The 18,958-nt window shown below is 48.5% G+C and overlaps 1 protein-coding gene across 5 annotated transcripts in view; it reads left to right on the top strand.

Annotated features, from left to right (window-relative positions):
* Positions 1-18,958, top strand: part of RPGRIP1 (RPGR interacting protein 1) — a 91,861-nt gene that overhangs the window by 70,582 nt on the left and 2,321 nt on the right. For all 5 annotated transcript variants that reach the window (XM_089309962.1, XM_089309965.1, XM_089309964.1 and 2 more), the window contains 3 exons: positions 8,472-8,664; positions 13,414-13,498; positions 17,137-17,264. In XM_089309962.1, coding sequence (XP_089166088.1) covers positions 8,472-8,664; positions 13,414-13,498; positions 17,137-17,264 — 406 coding nt within the window. The remainder of the gene's footprint in view (positions 1-8,471; positions 8,665-13,413; positions 13,499-17,136; positions 17,265-18,958) is intronic.

Here is an 18,958-nt window from a genome sequence, read left to right as displayed (position 1 = left end):
GGTACAGAGAGGTCTTTCATCTACTAGTTTTCTACCCAGATGGCTACAATGGCCAGAGCTGAGCCAATCTGAAGCCAGGAGCAGCAGCTTCTTCTTTTTTAATCTATTTATTTATTTGAAAAGCAGAGTTACAGAGGGAGAGCGAGAGAGAGAGATACCTTCCATCCACTGGTTCATTCCTGACCTGGGCCGATCTGAAGCCAGGAGCCGCCTCTAGGTCTCCCATCTGGGTGCAGGGGCTCTAGCACCTGGGCCATCCTCCACTGTTTTCCTAGGCACATTAGCAGGGAGCTGGATTGGAAGTGGAGTAGCTGGGTCTTGAACCAAACCAATGCCCATATGGGATGCCAGTGCCACAGGCAGAGGCTTTACATACTGTGCCACAGTACGGCCCCCGGGTTCCAATTCTGACAGGCCATGGAACCACTTCAGAGCCTTTTGGGGGATTCATACCTCTGTATACTTGCAATGGCAGTGAAAGCACACAAGAAACACATGCAAAAGAGATTTGCAGCCAGCTCTGCCCTCAGCTTCTTACATATGCTTTACAGACAACAATGGCAGGTTGCCAAGAAACTGCAGGGCAGAACTGTATCGGTGTCTGGGCTCTATGACTAGCAGAAAGCATACTAGTTTTCAGGCTTGCTGGGTGCCATGACAGCGAGGGAGCCTGATTAACTCCACTCTCCCAACATCTGCCTAAGGAGAACAGGTTTACTTTGAGAAGTAGAAGCTGAAAGAGAAGAAAGGATTCTTCATGGAAGGGCTCAGAGATTATTCAATTTCCACATTTTTTTAACCTGCTCTGTAATTATTTAGTTTTTCTTTAAAAACATTTATTTATTTGAAAGTCAGAGTTACACAGAGAGAAGGAGAGGCGGGGGGGGGGGGGTGTCTTCCATCCGCTGGTTCACTCCCCAATTGGCCACAACGGCCAGAGCTGTGCCGATCCGAAGCCAGGAGCCAGGAGCTTCCTCCTGGTCTCCTATGCGGGTGCAGGGCCCAAGGACTTGGGCCATCCTCCACTGTCCTCCTGGGCCACAGCAGAGAGCTGGCCTGGAAGAGGAGCAACTGGGACAGAATCTGGCGCCCCAACTGGGACTAGAACCTGGGGTGCCAGTGCCACAGGCGGAGGATTAGCCTAGTGAGCCACAGTGCTGGCCAACATATCTTTTTAAAAGACATTATTCAGCTAGTATCTTGAGAAATACGTACGAAATAGAGTAGAGCTCCAGAATGTTAGAATTAGATAGCACATTAGATGTTATTACTGTGAGGAAGATCAAGTGATGGGCTCGGGATTACAGAGTTAGGTGGTGAATGAGCTGGAACTCCAGTCAAGCTTTCTCCACCATGCCACCTCTCAGCAGATCAGCAGACTTTTGAGCTTTGACCAGTCGGGCAGATTACATTTAAAAATATCCTTAAGATTCCTCAGTAAGAATTCCTTTTAGGAAATGAATCTTTGTGTACCTGGAAGTATTGAGAAGTTTGAAAAAAAAAAAAAAACCCTACTCAAGCAAAGAAATTAGTGTTATTGTCAAATTAAACTCAAAGCACAGGCATGTACTTATTATTGAAAAAGTAAAAAATTAGCCGGTGCCGCAGCTCACTAGGCTAATCCTCCGCCTTGCAGTGCCGGCACACCGGGTTCTAGTCCTGGTCGGGGCGCCGGATTCTGTCCTGGTTGCCCCTCTTCCAGGCCAGCTCTCTGCTGTGGCCAGTGAGTGCAGTGGAGGATGGCCCAAGTGCTTGGGCCCTGCACCCCATGGGAGACCAGGATAAGTACCTGGCTCCTGCCATCGGATCAGCGCGGTGCGCCAGCCGCGGCGGTCATTGGAGGGTGAACCAACGGCAAAAGGAAGACCTTTCTCTCTCTCTCTCTCTCTCACTGTCCACTCTGCCTGTCAAAAAAAAAAAAAAAAAAAAAAAAAGTAAAAAATTATTATCATGCTTCAGCCAGAGGGCTGAAGTCAACGCTTGAGCTGTCATTCTTCTACCTGGGGTTAGCCAGGAAAATGGAGGAGGCAGTAGAGTGTAACTTTCTCTTTCTTTCTTTCCTTTTTTTTTTTTTTTTTTTTTTTTTTTGACAGGTAGAGTGGACAGTGAGAGAGAGAGAGAAAGGTCTTCCTTTTGCCATTGGATCACCCTCCAATGGCCACCGCGGCCGGCACATCATGCTGATCCAAATCCAGGAGCCAGGTGCTTCTCTTGGTCTCCCTTGGGGTGCAGGGCCAAGGACTTGGGCCATCCTCCACTGCAACCGGGACAGAATCTTGCGCCCTGACCGGGACTAGAACCTGGTGTGCCAGCGCCGCAAGGCGGAGGATTAGCCTATTGAGCCATGGCGCTGGCCTAGAGTGTAACTTTTGAAAACACAGACAGGAGTGTGTAGCCCCGGGTTCTGCTGCTTACTGGCCATGGAGCTTTTGGTGTTTAACCTCTGTTAGGCTTTGCTTCCTCCCCTGTAGAAGGGTAACGTGAAGCATGCCTACCTTGTAGTGATGTGGCAAGATTTAAGTAAGGGTTCAGTACACTGCCTCAGACACTTAAGGACTGAGTGATAGTGATAATGATGTGGATGATGGCAGTTGTCTATCTTATCTGAGCTGTTTCAGTCCTCAAGATAAGGAACCTATAATCTGGGTCTGGCATTGTGGCTTAAGCCACTGCTTAGGACATCTGCATCCCATATCCAAGTGCCAGTTTGAATCCTGGCTCTTCCACTTATGAATTAATTTCCTGCTAATGAACCTGGGAAGGAAGCAGAAAATGTCCCACGGACTTGGGCCCTTGTCACCCACGTGGGAGACCAGAGTGGAGTTCTTGGCTCCTGGTTTCAGCCTGGTCCATACTGGGCTGTTACAGTCATTTGGGGAGTGAACCAGTAGATAGAAGATTGATTCCCCCACCACCGCCTTTCAAATTTTAAAAATAAATACTAAAAATAAGTAAATTTCTATATCTGTCTATATACATAGAGAGACAGACACTTTTCCTAAATGTCTTCCTTAACAGCTAAAAAGTAATCACGATACATAAGGCTCCTTATCTGTCTCTTTGCGTCCAAGATTAGGGCAGCTCCTGTGTGTGTAGGATGTATGTGACTGTTTCCCAGGAGGCTCTGGGAGTTGGCACAAGCTTCCTAAAGGCCCTCTGTGCGTATCAGCCCTCTAAGACTCTTGGGGAAAGCTCTCAGTCCAGCCACACGGGAGCCTCCGCATAGCATGCCTTTCTATGGCTCATTCTCCCGCTCTCAGTGAAGCATAGCAGACTTCTCCATGCTCGTCTGAATCCCTGCTAACGAGACGGGAGCAATCACTCGCATTCACTCCGCGGCATCTGCAGCACTAGTGTGCATTGAGATTCTCAAGACTTGCTCTCACATTCTTTCAGGTGTTGGGGTGTCCTCCTCCTTGGGTATGTGGCTAGTTAATTTTAGCAACCCCTACTCCCAGCCAAATTGACTAGCACATCTGAGCTAGCAGAGTCCTAACGCTGCGTAGCTCACTGCTCTCAAGAGTTCTTCCAGCAAGTTCTATATTCCAGTGGATAACATTACTCATTGGATCCCCTTTTTTGATGTTCAGTACCGATAAAATGGTATAATGGAATCAGTTTATATAAAGAATTCTGGGGGGCCGGCACTGTGGCGCAGCTGGTTAACGCCCTGGCCTGAAGCTCTGGCATCCCATATGGGCGCCGGTTCTAGTCCTGGCTGCTCCTCTTCTGATCCAGCTCTCTGCTGTGGCCTGGGAAAGCAGTGGAAGATGGCCCGAGTTCTTGGGCCCCTGCACCCACATGGGAGACCAGGAATAAACGCCTGGCTCCTGGCTTCGGATCATCACAGCTCCAGCAGTTGTGGTCATCTGGGGAGTGAACGATCGGATGGAAGAACTCTCTCTGTAACTCTGTATTTCAAATAAAAAAAAAATCTCCTGAGTTTCATTTATTAAAAAAAAAAGAATTCTGGATCAAAGATACATATATTTGTACAGGCAAAAATGATTAAAATTGTCAATTTTGCAGAGTTCAGTGTCATAAGAATAAGTAAAGGCTCCATGTCATACTTGGCCCAGATTTAATCTGATTCCTCTTCCTCATTTACCTTTGTTATCAATGTAAGCTTGATGCAGTCTGCATAAATATGGATTTCTTTTTTTTTTAAGTTTATCTTTTTTTTTTTTTTTTTTTTTTTTTTTTTTTTTTTTTACAGCCAGAGTGGATAGTGAGAGAGAGAGACAGAGAGAAAGGTCTTCCTTTTTGCCATTGGTTCACCCTCCAATGGCCGCCGCGGCTGGTGCACCGCGCTGATCCGATGGCAGGAGCCAGGTACTTATCCTGGTCTCCCATGGGGTGCAGGGCCCAAGCACCTGGGCCATCCTCCACTGCACTCCCTGGCCACAGCAGAGAGCTGGCCTGGAAGAGGGGCAACCGGGACAAAATCCGGTGTCCCAACTGGGATTAGAACCTGGTGTGCCGGCGCCGCAAGGCGGAGGATTAGCCTAGTGAGCCACGGCGCCGGCCCTAAATATGGATTTCTGATCGTTGCCCTAGCATTATTAGCAAGTTTAAAATTTTCAAAATTGTGAGCAGTGTTTGGCACAGTAGTTAAGGCACTGCTTGGAATGCCCACATTCCCACATCAGAGTACTTGGCTTCAAGTCCCAGCTCTATTCCCGATTCTAGCTTCCTGCTAAAGCAAGCACACCCGCTGAGACAGTCAGTGAGGCTCAGACACAGCCTGGGAGGCAGCAGGTGATGGCTGAACTATCCGAGTTCCTGACACCTATATGGGACAGCCTGATTGAGTTCTAGGCTTCTGGTTTAGCCCAGCCCTGGTGGTTTGGGGCATTTCAGCAGTGAACTATCTTTCTCTCTCTTTCCTTCCATCCCTTTCAAATAAAACATATGTATTTTTAAAAGATTTTGAGGGGACAGCGCTGTGGCACAATGGACCAAGCCTAGGTCTGCAGCACCAGCATCCTATATGGGTGCTGGTTTGAGGCCCAGCTGTGCCTCTTCTGATCCAGCTCTCTGCTGTGGCCTGGGAGAGTAGAGAAGATGACCCTGGGCCCCTGCACTGATGTGGGAGACCCGGAAGAAGCTCCTGGCTTTGGACTGGCCCAGTTCCTGCCATCGCAACCATCTGGGGAGTGAGCCAGCAGATGAAGGCCTCTCTCTGTCTGTAACTCTACCTCTCAAATAAATAAATCTTTAAAATAAAATATTTTGAAAATCAGAGTTTCAGAGAGACAGAGATCTTCTATCTGCTGGTTCACTCCCAAGATGGCCCCAGTGGCTGGGGCTGGGCCAGGCCAAAGCCAGGAGCTTCATCTGGGTCTGCTGCTACATGAGTGACAGGGGCCCAAGTACTTGGACCATCTGCTGCTTTTCAGCACCATTAGCAGGGAGCTGTATTGGAAGTGGAACTGCCTGAACTCGATCTGGTACCCATAGAGGATGCGGGCGTTAGAGGCAACGGCTTTACCTGCAACACCACAACACGAGCTCCAGAAATACATATTTTGAATCAAATTTTAGAAATTAAACTATGAATAAAGCAGGAACACATTTTTCCCATAAAATCTAGAATATTAAAAATAATGGGGCTGGGGCTGTGGCCAGTGCCGGCATCCTAAACAGGTGCCTGGGAGAGCAGTGGAAGTACTTGGGCCATCCCCTGCTGCTTTCCCAGGCACCTTAGAGGGCGCTAGATTGGAAGCAAAGTGGTTGGTACTTGACTTGGCTCTCACATGGGATGCCTGCATGGCAGGCGGTGTTTAGCCTGCTGCACCACAATGTCTGCTCCAATATTATTGTTTTTAAAAAACTTATTTTGTGATAACTATTTGTAAGTAGTTGCCAAAAGTATACAAGGAGGTGCTATGTAATGCACTATTATGTGTGGTGTGGGGAGCAACTGGGAGCAACTCGGACTAGACTAAGTTACTGGAATTAAGACTTATTCTATGCATCTGCTTTCCCACAATATGGCGCTGAGAAGGGAAACAGCTTCTACACAGCTGCCTCCAGTTCAACCAATAAACTGTGGGACCTGCTCCTGATTGGAGGAGAGCAGCGTACTCGGCGTGTGGGTAGCAGAGTTGGGATTGGTGGAGAGGACTATAAAGGAGGAGAGAGACAACATGCACCAGGAACATCTAAGAGGAACATCTATCTGAAGGAACACCTGTGCAGCCCCCGAGAGAGCCGGCCGGCGGTGTGCCGCTCCCCTGCGGAAGTGGGGAATGTGGCAGGGGGAACCGCCCTTCCACGGAGGTGGAAGGGACGGTAGCCAACCCAGGAAGGACCAGCAGCCAACCCGGGAAGAACCAGCAGCAAACCCGGGGAGGGCCGAGCAGACGAAAGAACAACGCAGGGTCCTGTGTCATTCCTCCACGAAGACGGGGAGCGACATAATGGTGCCGTGACTCGGATATGAAGCCTAGGCAGGGCTTAGTGTCGTTCCCCCATGAAGAGGGGGAGCGACAGTGTGGTCTATTGTATTCTATCCTCTCCCGATTTTATTCTTTCATTAAAAGCTGATCAGCTGGCCCAACAAAGTATCAAAATCCACATTTTGGAAAACATGGTACAGCCAGTTGTTTGCAAACTGAGAGGAAAACAACAAATATCTCCACCCAGATGAATCTGTCTGTAGTCTCACTGGCAATCTTGCCTGCTGAGTTAGGAGAAGGCACAGGAGCTCCGCTTGCTTCTGAAAGGGAGAAAAGACAGGGTGGGGAACGGGTCTCTGAAGAACAAGGGCACTGGCCTGGCATCCTGGAGGAAGGAAGCCCACAGGACACTCAGAGATGAAAGGGAGCGCCGTGGCTGGCAGGACGCCATTCTGGATCGACTCATTGCAAGGGGCGTGACACTGACTTCCTGCCACTACACAAGGAGGGGACTTAGACTGGCCTAAGTATACTTCCGGACACTAGAGAAATGTCAGCCTCGTCGTTGTAGGCTTAATGCCGGTGTGGACACAGGGGCAATCAAGAGAGAGGATGGCAGCAGTAGTGGCAGTGAGCCTGAAGTGGAGTTGAAAGTAGTAGTGGCTGGTGCCACAGCTCAATAGGCTAATCCTCCGCCTGTGGCGCCGGCACACCAGGTTCTAGTCCCGGTCAGGGTGCTAGATTCTGTCCCGGTTGCCCCTCTTCCAGGCCAGCTCTCTGCTGTGGCCCGGGAAGGCAGTGGAGGATGGCCCAAGTCCTTGGGCCCTGGACCTGCATGGGAGACCAGGATAAGTACCTGGCTCCTGGCTTCAGATCAGCGCTGAGCTCAGCGCTGAGCGCCGGCCGCAGTGGTCATTGGGTGGGGTGAACCAACGGCAAAGGAAGACCTTTCTCTCTGTCTCTCTCTCTCACTGTCCACTCTGCCTGTCAAAAAAAAAAAAAAAAGTAGTAGTGCTACTGTGGTGGCAGTGGGGTGGTCTGGTGGCCTCCTCCGTGGCATGTACTTAGGAAGCACCGGGCAGCTCCCCACTATGGTGGCTGAAGGCTACTAAATCTCCACTGTCAGTCTACCCTGATCTCCAGCAAATGCTGGATTGGTTTTTCACTGAGAAAGTTGGGGGGGGGGGGAGGAACTATCTGCTCAGACTTTTTTTTTTTTTTTTAATTTTTTTTGACAGGCAGAGTGGACAGTGAGAGAGAGACAGAGAGAGAAAGGTCTTCCTTTGCCGTTGGTTCACCCTCCAATGGCCGCCGCTGCAGCTGGCGCACCGCGCTGATCCGATGGCAGGAGCCAGGATCCAGGTGCTTTTTCCTGGTCTCCCATGGGGTGCAGGGCCCAAGCACCTGGGCCATCCTCCACTGCACTCCCTGGCCATAGCAGAGAGCTGGCCTGGAAGAGGGGCAACCGGGACAGAATCCGGCGCCCCAACCGGGTCTAGAACCCGGTGTGCCGGCGCCGCAAGGTGGAGGATTAGCCTATTGAGCCACGGCGCCGGCTTTTTTTTTTTTTTTTTTTTTTAAGATTTATTTATTTGAGAGGCTGAGTTACAGTGAGAAATGGAGAGACAGAGAGGTCTTCCATCTGCTGGTTCACTCCCCAAATGGTCACATGGCTGGAGGTGGGCTAATCAGGAGGCAGGAGCTTCTTTGAGGTCTCCCACATGGTGCAGAGGCCCAAGCACTTGGGCCATCTTCTGCTTTTCGCAAGTGGAGCAGCCGGAACTTGAATCTACTGCACCATAGCACTGGCCCCCAGACATTTATTTTCTTGATTTGTTCTCCATTTAGAGATGATCAAGAAAGGCTGAACTGCAGAAATGATTCACTGTGCTGGTAGAGAGAATTCCTGGATTCTCCTTATAGATTTATAAAATTTATTAAAAATTTCCATATAAGTTCTTAAAATTTATGAATCGTAACATAAGTAGCTGTGGCAGTGCAGTCAGTTGTGTTAGGGTGGAGTGAAGGCTTGGAATCTCGCTGACCTTCAGGAAATGTCTTCCTTGCCAGGATTCAGAGAAGATGTGCATTGAGATTGTCTCTCTGGCCTTCAACGAGGAGGCTGAGGTGATGTTTGATGAGAACATAAAGCAGGTGTACGTGGAGTATAGGTTCTGTGATCTGCCCTGGTCAGAGACGGAGACACCAATATCCCTGAGGAAGCCAAGGGCTGGAGAGGAAATCCACTTCCATTTCAGCAAGGGTAAGGAAGGCTCGCTGTGTGGTTTACGGGGCCGGGAGGCTGATACCTGTGCAGACTGAGGGTTGGAACTGTGCTGGGTGTCTGGTGGGCTGTGTCCAACCGTTTTCTTTTCTTTCTTCCTTTTTTTTTTTTTAAAAAAAAAAAGATTTATTTATTCAAAAGAGTTACACAGAGGAGAGGCAGAGAGAGAGAGAGAGAGAGAGAGAGAGAGAGGGCTTCCATCCGTTGGTTCACTCCCCAATTGGCCACATCGACTGGAGCTGTGCCGATCCAAAGCCAGGAGCTTCTTCCAGGTCTCCCAGGCGGGTACAGGGGCCCAACGACTTGGGCCATCTTCTACTGCTTTCCCAGGCCATAGCAGAGAGGTGGATCGGAAGTGGAGCAGCCAGGTCTCGAACCGATGTCCATATGGGATGCTGGCACTGCAGGCCAGGGCATTAACCTGCTGGGCCATAACGCCAGCCCCTGTTTATTAAAGATTTATTTGAAAAGCAGAGATAGGAGAGATAGGTATGGGATATGCCCTTGTCTTGTGTCAGAGTCCTTGGGTTCGAGTCCTGGCTCCACTTCAGTCCAGTTTCTTTTTCTTTTCTTTCTTTCTTTTCTTTTTTGACAGGCAGAGTGGACAGTGAAAGAGAGAGAGAAAGGTCTTCCCTTGCCATTGGGTCACCCTCCAATGGCCACTGCAGCCGGTGGGCTGCAGCCGGCGCACCGCGCTGATCCGAAGGCAGGAGCCAGGTACTTCTCCTGGTCTCCCATGCGGGTGCAGGGCCCAAGCACTTGGGCCATCCTCCACTGCACTCCCTGGCCACAGCAGAGAGCTGGCCTGGAAGAGGGGCAACCGGGACAGAATCCGGCACCCCGACCAGGACTAGAACCCGGTGTGCCGGCGCCGCGGCTGCACTTCCGTCCTGTTTCCTGTTAATGTGAGTCCTAGGATGGACTGGATGATGGTTCAAGTATTTAGGTTCCTGCCACCCATGTGGGAGGCTCCAGTGAAGTTCTTGGCTCCTGGCTGTTGCAGACATTTGAGGAATGAACAACAAGTGGAAAGTCTCTCCCTGTCTCTTTACCTTTAAAATACAATGAAAAAAATTTAGAAGTATCAAAGAAGCCTGGAAAGACTTCAATGAAAATCATACCGTCCTTTGCCCACCCTTTCTCCACCTATTGCTCTCCCTGCCCCACTACCATCTTCTGATTCTGTGTCCATTGCCATGTGCCTGTTCAACGTTTTTGGACAATTCCTGCTGACTTCCTACCTTGAACTATAAAATGTAGCTCCTTCACATCACACCTAGGTCTCTTTGCTCACATGTAATTGGATCATAATTTTCATCTAAACCAATTAGAGTTTTGTTCTTATAGATATGTAAATACTAGCTCTTGCAGAGACAAGTGGTATGTGGTGCTAATGTGTCCTTTCTTGTTTAGTTTGCTTCAGTTTCTCACTTTATTTTCATTACACCTATTAGCAGTGCTCCTCACAGCCTCAAACAGCCTTTCTAAATCTTCTGATAATGAGACCTGCTAAGTGTTTCATCTGTTTATCCACTTTTCCCTGAAGACCAAGATGCTCCTCTCTAGTCCACTGTTTAGCTGTTGCCCTCTGAAGATTTGATTTAATTCTCCCCCATTCTGGGCTTCCTGTTTCCTGGTCCTATATCATCCTCTGACTTATTTTCTTACATTTAAAAAATATCTATTTGAAAGGCAGAACAACAGAGAGGGACACACACACACACATACACACTCACACACAATCTTCCATCTGCTGGTTTATCTACACAATGGCCCAGGATGGGCCAGACAGAAGCCAGGAGCCTGGAACTCCACCCTGGTCTCCCACATAGGTGGCAGGGACCCAAGCACTTGGGTCGTACTCTGCTGCTCTCCCCAGCACAGCAGCAAGGAGCTGGATTGGAAGCAGAGCAACTTGGGCTTTAACTGGTGTTCATCTGGGATGCTGGCATCATAAGCCATGTCTTAACCTACTGCACCCTGACACTGGCCCCGATTTTGTTATTTTAGCAGATCATCTTTTCCAGTAGCTTTTAAAGAAAAGGCATTCAGGAAATAGATATTTTGAGAAAGTCATGCATGAAATCTTTTTCCTCCCTTCAGGATGCTGATAAGTAAACCAGATGTAGAAGTCTATGTTGAAGGGGCAGGGTTTGGCAGCAGTGCCCTCATCCCATGTCGGAGTGCCTGGTTTGAATCCTGGCTACTCTGCTTTCAAACCATCTTCCTGCTAATCCAAACTCTGATCTGGCCTCCCTGGCAGACAAGTACCTGCCTTCCGTCTTTTTGGTTACCCCAAGGTCTTCAATGGTTGCTAGGGAAATGAAGAAAGGCCTTTCAGCAGAGCCTTTTAAGCAACCTTTATAAGCTTTCACACAACATAACTGTCAGAATTTAATCACATGTAGATGGGAAAATATGAGGTGGCTAACGTTTTATTTTTATTTTTGGAGATTAATTTATTTGAATTTTTTTAAATTTTTTTTTTAATTTTTTTTTAAATTTATTTTTGATAGGCAGAGTGGACAGTGAGAGAGAGAGACAGAGAGAGAAAGGTCTTCCTTTGCCGTTGGTTCACCCTCCAATGGCCGCCGCTGCAGCCGGCGCACCGCGCTGATCCGATGGCAGGAGCCAGGATCCAGGTGCTTTTCCTGGTCTCCCATGGGGTGCAGGGCCCAAGCACCTGGGCCATCCTCCACTGCACTCCCTGGCCATAGCAGAGAGCTGGCCTGGAAGAGGGGCAACCGGGACAGAATCCGGCGCCCCGACCGGGACTAGAACCCGGTGTGCCGGCGCCGCAAGGTGGAGGATTAGCCTATTGAGCCACGGCGCCGGCCCAGATTAATTTATTTGAAAGGCAGAGTTAGAGGGAAGGGAGAGACAAAGGTCTTCCATCTGCTGGTTCACTCCTCAGAATGCTTACATGGTGGGCCAGGTCAAAGCCAGGAGCTTCATTCAGGTCTCCCACGTGGGTGCAGAGGCCCAAGCACTTGGTTCATCCTTCATGGCTTTCCCAGGCACATTAGTAGAGAGCTGTATTGGGGGTGGAGCAGCCAGGACTTGAACTGGTATCCATGTGGGATGTGGACGCTGCAGGCAGCGGCTTAACCTGCTATACCACAGCGCTGGCCCTGGTAGTTTATTTCTTAAAATTTTATTATTATTTGTATTTGAAAGGCAGAGTGACAGAGAGGGAGGAAGGTAGAGATATTTCAGTCCATTGGTTCACCCCCAAATGCCCACAACAGCTTCAGTTGAGCCAGGCCAAAGCCAGGAGCTAGGACCTCCCTCCAGGTCTCTGACGTGGGTGGCGGGAACCCAGGTACCTTCCAGGTGCACCAGGGTGCCCAGGTTCAATTTCTGGATCTGCTCCTGGTTCCAGCTTCTGTTAATTTTTCACTCTGGGAGGCAGTAGGCTCAGGGACTCGGGTCCCTGCCACCCACAAGGGAGATCTGGATTCAGTTCCCAGATCCCAGCTTTGGCCTAGCCCAGTCCCAATTGTTGCATGCCTCTGGGGAGTAAAACCAGTAGCTGGGTGCCCCTCCTCCCCACTCTGTCTCTGAAATAAATATAAATGAATACATTTTAAAGAAGTTTTAAAAATGAGAAGGAAGGGGCCAGTGCCGTGGCTCACTTGGCTAATCCCCCACCTGTGGCACCGGCACCCAGGGTTCTAGTCCTGGTTGGGGCGCCGGAATCTGTCCCAGTTGCTCCTCCTCCAGTCCAGCTCTCTGCTGTGGCCTGGGAAGGCAGTTGAAGATGCCCAAATGTTTGGGCCCTGCACCCACATGGGAGACCAGAAGAAGCACCTGGCTCCTGGCTTCGGATTGGCACAGTGCGGCAGCCATAGCGGCCACTGGGGGGTGAACCTACTGAAGGAAGACCTTTCTCTCTGTCTCTCTCTCTCTCTGTAACTCTGCTTGTCAAAAAAAAAAAAAAAAAAGGAAGGGAAAACCCAACATTGAGATAGGCTCCTTCAAAACCAGATCTCTGCATGGCCCTGGAGAATCAGGCTAAGGAGTGTCGTGTATTTTGACGAGTGGCAGAAGATCTCTCAACACAGATCATAATGCTTCCTTTATATCAGGGACCAATACACTTCCTCTTAAGGGGCCAGATAGCCAATAGTTCAGGCTTTGTGGGCCATACAGTCCTTGCTACAAGTATTCCGCCCTGCCATTGGCATTCAAAAGCAGCCATAGACAACATGGAATGGGATGGGCAAGCGTGTTTAATAAAAGAGGTAGCTAACCACAGGCCCTTGTTTGCCAGCCTCTGCTTTGTATTACTCTTGGACTTACAGCACTTAAGAAAGTCTTGGTTGGCCGGGGCCACGGCTCACTGGGCTAATCCTCCGCCTTGCGGCGCCGGCACACAGGGTTCTAGTCCCGGTTGGGGTGCTGGATTCTGTCCCGGTTGCCCCTCTTCCAGGCCAGCTCTCTGCTGTGGCCAGGGAGTGCAGTGGAGGATGGCCCAAGTGCTTGGGCCCTGCACTCCATGGGAGACCGGGAAAAGTACCTGGCTCCTGCCATCGGATCAGCGCGGTGCGCCGGCCGCAGTGCTCCGGGCGGCCATTGGAGGGTGAACCAACGGCAAAGGAAGACCTTTCTCTCTGTCTCTCTCACTGTCCACTCTGCCTCTCAAAAAAAAAAAAAAAAAAAAAAAAAGGAAAGAAAGTCTTGGTGCCCAATAGCAACTGTGTGGCTTTTTCTCTTCCCCTAACGCAGTGATAGACCTGGACCCCCTGGAGCAGCAGGGCCGGAGGCAGTTTCTGTTCACTATGCTGACTGGACAAGATCCTGAGGAAGGACAGTAAGCACCTGCTTCCCACGCCAGGAGGGAGGAGACATGCAGACAGGAACCTGAAAGTCTGAGTTTGCTTTTGTGCCGATGCTGAATATTTTAATGACTTCCTTGGAAATTAATTTGCTCTTACTGAATTTCTTGTCTACTTGAGTCTAATTTATGGTTGTGACTACCAGAAAGGTTAGATGATCTCATAGGTTTACTTCACTTCTCACCATGCCAGCCCCTGGCAAGCACTTTTTCTGCAGCAACTTATTTGATTGGAATTTGTATGGAATGAACAAAATTCTCTGGCATTCTTAGATAGTGTGATTCATGTCTCCTACACGCAGTGCTGTTGCTGGCTTAACACATATGATGCCTTAATGCCATTAAGTTTGTATTGAGATTTTTAAAGTTACTTATTTACAGGAGTATTTGGAATTTTGTATAACGCAGTACATCCCGGGGATGTTTTGGGCAGGGGTGTGGTGCAGCGCTAAGGATGCCCACATCCTAGGTCGGTGTGCCTGGATTTGAGTCCTGGCTCCTCTGCTTCAGATCCAGCTTCCTGCTAATGCGCACCCTGGGGGCAGTAGGTGATGGCTTATAGACTTGGGTCCCTGCCACCCAAGTAGAAGATCCAGACTGAGTTCCAGGCTCCTGGCTTGTGGCCTGGCCCAGCCCCAGCTGTTGTGGGCATTTGAGGGGGTAAACCAGCAGATGGAGGTTCTCTATCTGCCTCTCAAATTAAAAAAAAAAAAAAAAAAAATTCTAGGTCTCCCTTGGAGTTTTAGGAAAGCCAATTGTCCTTATGCCTGAAGTCTCTGAGAAGGTATACCTTTTAGAGTTTCCAGATAAAATGCATGAGACGTACTTACACTAAAGAAATTACTATTTCACTGAAATTGAAATTTATTTCTATTAGTAATTTGTTTTTTGTTTTTGAAATCTGACAGTGCTACTTCCTCTGCATGTGTATAGGCAAGAAATACATGGCTGGAGTTTTAGTCTACTGTTTTACTAAATGCCCAATGGTCTTATTTAATTTTATTTTGTCTCCAGTTATTCATGGAAAGGACTGAAAAAGGACCCAGCTGAAATGAATAGTGAATCTTCCATCAATATCACTGTGGGCTTAATCACATAGAAGCTTGCTGGTATAACTTTTGAAAATGGAAAGCAATTTGGTCATTTCCCTTCTGTGCTGATGTTAAATTTAGTTTTTATTTTCCTAAATAATGTTTATTTATTTTATTTGAAAGAGATCTTCCATCTGCTGTTTTACTTCCCACATGCCCACACAGCAAAGGTTGGGGCAGGGCAAGGCCAGGAGCCCTGCATTCAGTCTGGGTCTTCCAAATGGATGGCAGGGACACAGGCACTTGGGCCATCAGCTGCTGCCTCTCAGAGTGCACATTAGCGGGAAGCTGGAGTGGGAGCAGAGCAGACTGATCACGACATCCTAAGCCGTATACTAACTGCTGTGCCAACTGCCCACCCATTTGCCTCTGCTGCTCTTCGGCATTCCTGAATGCTCAGTTTCCATCCAGTGGTAATCCTTTTCTACTCACTTCTAGAGCTTTTTCACCTTTGACTTTCTTGTTGTCAGGATGGTACCGCAGACAGAACACTGGCTTGGTAACCAGGCAGCCCTGGTTTTGGATCCTGATTCTTCCACATGCTAGCTCTGTGATCTTTGCAATATTATTTACCTTGAAGGCTCTGGTGAGAATAAAATTGAGACACTATAGTTTACATAAATCACTTGGCATTATGGCTGGCATACAGTGATGCCGTTTACCATCCCTTTCCTGGGAAAGCTGGGGTGGGGCAGTTGGCATCATCCTTTTGCATTGTTGAAGTTCTCAGTAATGATAGAGGCACAATTACAAATAAGTGTTGTTTAATGGGCTGAGAATGTTCCATTCCAATAATTCCTTGTTGTCGGCATAACCGTGTTTGTGCCTGAAATTTTATTCCTGTTCCTTCTCTTTAGCACTCCTTTAGTCAAAAACAGTTGCTTTTTAAAAACTAATAGGGCTCTGAATGTACAGAATGGGCAAGTCCAGAGAAACAGAAAGCGAGAGAGTGGTTGCCAAGAGCTGGGAGAATGGGGTATGTGATTGCTTACCTGGCACAGGGTTTATTTTTGGGGGTGATGAAATACACTGGAAATAGGTAGTAGTGATGATTGTACGCCAATGTGATTATACTGAAAAACACTGAATTGTGCATTTAAAACAGTGAATTTTACCAAAAAATATTTTTTGAAAGATTTATTTATTTGAAAGAGTTACACAGAGAGAGGAGAGGCAGAGAGAGAGAGTCTTCCATCTGATGTTCACTCCCAATTGGCCACAATGGCTGGAGCTGCGCTGATCGGAAGCCAGGAACCAGGAACTTCCTCCAGGTCTCCCACTTGGGTGCAGGGGCCCAAGGACTTGGGCCATCTTCTACTGCTTTCCCAGGCCATAGCAGAGAGCTGGATTGGAAGTGGAGCAGCTGGGTCTCAAACTGGCACCCATATGGGATGCTGGTGTTTCAGGCCAGGGCATTAACATGCTGCGCCACAGTGCCGGCCCTGAAAAATTTAATAGAATTAGATTGTAGATGGTAGCAGTTTCTGGAATTCAGTTTCATTTGCTAAGTCAAGGTAGTGTGAAAGCCAAGTTGAGCTAATCCTCGTTGTTAGGGACTACTCGCCATGTTTGTCGCTGTGCTACATGCATTCATCTTGCAAGACTCACGACTTCAAGGAATACACTTTCTGCACTTATTTTACAATTCTGCATCCCTTGTTTCCTTGACTCTGCTCGGGCTTGGTGCTTAGTTTTTATTTAGAAATTGAAGACCTTGAGCCGGCGCCACGGCTCAATAGGCTAATCCTCCACCTAGCGGTGCCGGCACACCGGGTTCTAGTCCTGGTCGGGGCGCCAGATTCTGTCCCGGTTGCCCCTCTTCCAGGTCAGCTCCTCTGTGGCCAGGGAAGGCAGTGGAGGATGGCCCAAGTGCTTGGGCCCTGCACCCCATGGGAGACCAGGAGAAGCACCTGGCTCCTGCCTTCGGATCAGCGCGGTGCACCGGCCGCAGTGCGCCAGCCGTGGCGGCCATTGGAGGGTGAACCAACGGCAAAAGGAAGACCTTTCTCTCTGTCTCTCACTGTCCACTCTGCCTGTCAAAAAAAAAAAAAAAAAAAAAAAAAAAAAAAAAAAAAAAAAGAAATTGAAGACCTCTCCTGATTCGCATGCTCCTGTGGTTTTTATACAACACTTTCACTGCCCGTATGTCTTACTAGGAGTTACATCTTGACAGTTTTTTTTTTTTCTTTAAAGATTTTATTTATTTGAAAGACAGAGTCAGACAGAAGAAGAGGCAGAGGTCTTCCACCCACTGGCTCACTCCCCAAATGGCTGCAACGGCCGGGGCTGAGCCGATCCATCAACTACACTATCTTGAGGACCTCGTTCCTCCCTCTGAAGGCCGTTGCTCTTTAATCAAACTGTACCAGTTCTGCACTTTTTCACTGGTGCCTTATAAAATGGCAGCGAGGGAAAGGTGCTTCAGGGAAGAAGTGATGTTACGATTACTTTGATCCTTAAACTGTGGGAGGATCAGCTGTGCTAAGTTAAACAGAGGTCTTTTTTGCTTTTTTTTTTTTTTAGTCTAAAGTTTACAGTGGTGAGTGATCCTATCGATCAAGAAAGAGAATGTCAAGAAGTGGGATATGCATATCTTGAGCTATGGCAGATCCTGGAGTCGGGAAGAGACATCCTAGAGCAAGAGCTGGACAGTGAGTCATCCACTTTTTGTGCTCCTTAAAGAACTCATCTTAATAACGATTTTTCTATTTTACTTTCAGTGCTTAGTCATTGTGTGAAGTTGAAGAGGTACTAGATTGAACTGTTAGATCTATGGCTTTTTTTTTAAGATTTGTTTGAAAGAGTTACGGGGGTGGGGGGAGGGAGAGAGGGAGAGGTCTTCCATCTGTGGATTCATTCCCCAATTGCCCACAATGGCTGGAGCTGTGCCAATCTGATGCCAGGGGATTCTTCCTGGTTTCCCATGCAGGTGCAGGGGCCCATGGGCCTGGGCCATCTTCCACTGCTTGCCCAGGCCATAGCAAAGAGCTGGATCAGAAGTGGAACAGCTGGGACTCAAACTGGCATCCATATGGGATGCCAACACTGCAGGTGGCCTTACCCACTACGCCACAGTGCTGGCCCATATGGCCATGTTTATTTCTATAGTCAGTTGTACATTTTAGCCCCCATATACCTCATCAAATATTAGCTGATTCCTTAGGAGTCTTTCCAACTGTAGTCATAGCAGTAGTATCTATCTCATAGTGCTGTGAAGATTAAGGGAATGCTTAACATGAAAGATGAAGGGATTAGGACAGTGCCCAGCACATAGCAAGTTAATTACTTTCCAGTTCTCTCAATTCCTACTCCTGCCCCTTCTGTAAACATGCCACGATTTCTCATTTCCATGCCCTTTGTATATGGGGAAAATTCCAAGTTAATGAGTGTTTTTTCTTTTAAAAATATTTGAAAGGCAGAGTGACAGAGAAATCTTCCATCTGCTGGTTCACTGCTCAAATGCCTGCAGCAGTCAAGGCTGAGCCAGGCCCCAATCAGCAGCCCAGAACTCCACCCAGGTCTCCCACACGGGTGGCAGGGACCCAAGAATTTGAGCCATCATTTTCTACTTCCCAGGGTATGCCAGCAACAGGAAGCTGGATTCAAAGCAGAGTAGCTGGCACTGGAATCAGGAACTCGGACATGGAGTGCAGGCATCCCAAGGGGCAGCCTAACTTGCCAGGCCCGTTTTTCCCCAGTCATCAGGTTTTAGTAACTTCTTCATTATGTCTTCCCTTCTACTAAGAGTTTGTACATATTGGTCTCTGACTTTAAAAAAAAACTCTGCTTCCTACTGTTAGTTACCATTTTTTTCTTACTTCAAAACCCAGCTCCTTGAAATTCTTGAATGACCAGTCTATAATACTGTCTGTACTTTTGTACTTCCTATATATCTTAGCATTGAGCTCAACTTTTTAAATTAATTTATTTGAAAGGCAGAGTTACAGAGAGAGGTCTTCATCGCTGGTTCACTCCCCAGATGGCTGCAATAGCCGGAGCTGCGCCTATCCGAAGTGCGGGGTCAGGAGCTTCTTTCAGGTCTTTCATGTGTGTCCAAGAGCCCAAGCACTTGGACCATCTTGTATTGCTTTCCCAGGCCATAGCAGAGAGCTAGATCAGAAGTTAAGCGGCTGGCGCTGCGGCTCAATAGGCTAATCATCCGCCTGCGGCACCGGCACCTCTAGTCCCGGTTGCTCCTCTTCCAGTCCAGCTCTCTGCTGTGGCCTGGCAAGGCAGTAGAGGATGGCCCAATGCTTGGGCCCTGCACCCACATGGGAGACCGGGGGAAGCACCTGGCTCCTGGCTTCGGATCAGCGCAGCGCACCGATCGCCGCAGCCATTGGAG

The sequence above is a fragment of the Oryctolagus cuniculus genome, chromosome 12 (genome assembly GCF_051225735.1).
Source record: "Oryctolagus cuniculus isolate XC-2025 breed Fujian yellow rabbit chromosome 12, ASM5122573v1, whole genome shotgun sequence".
Taxonomy (NCBI): domain Eukaryota; kingdom Metazoa; phylum Chordata; class Mammalia; order Lagomorpha; family Leporidae; genus Oryctolagus; species Oryctolagus cuniculus.
The sequence above is the reverse complement of the archived record's forward strand: the minus strand, read 5'-3'. Positions and strand labels throughout refer to the sequence as shown.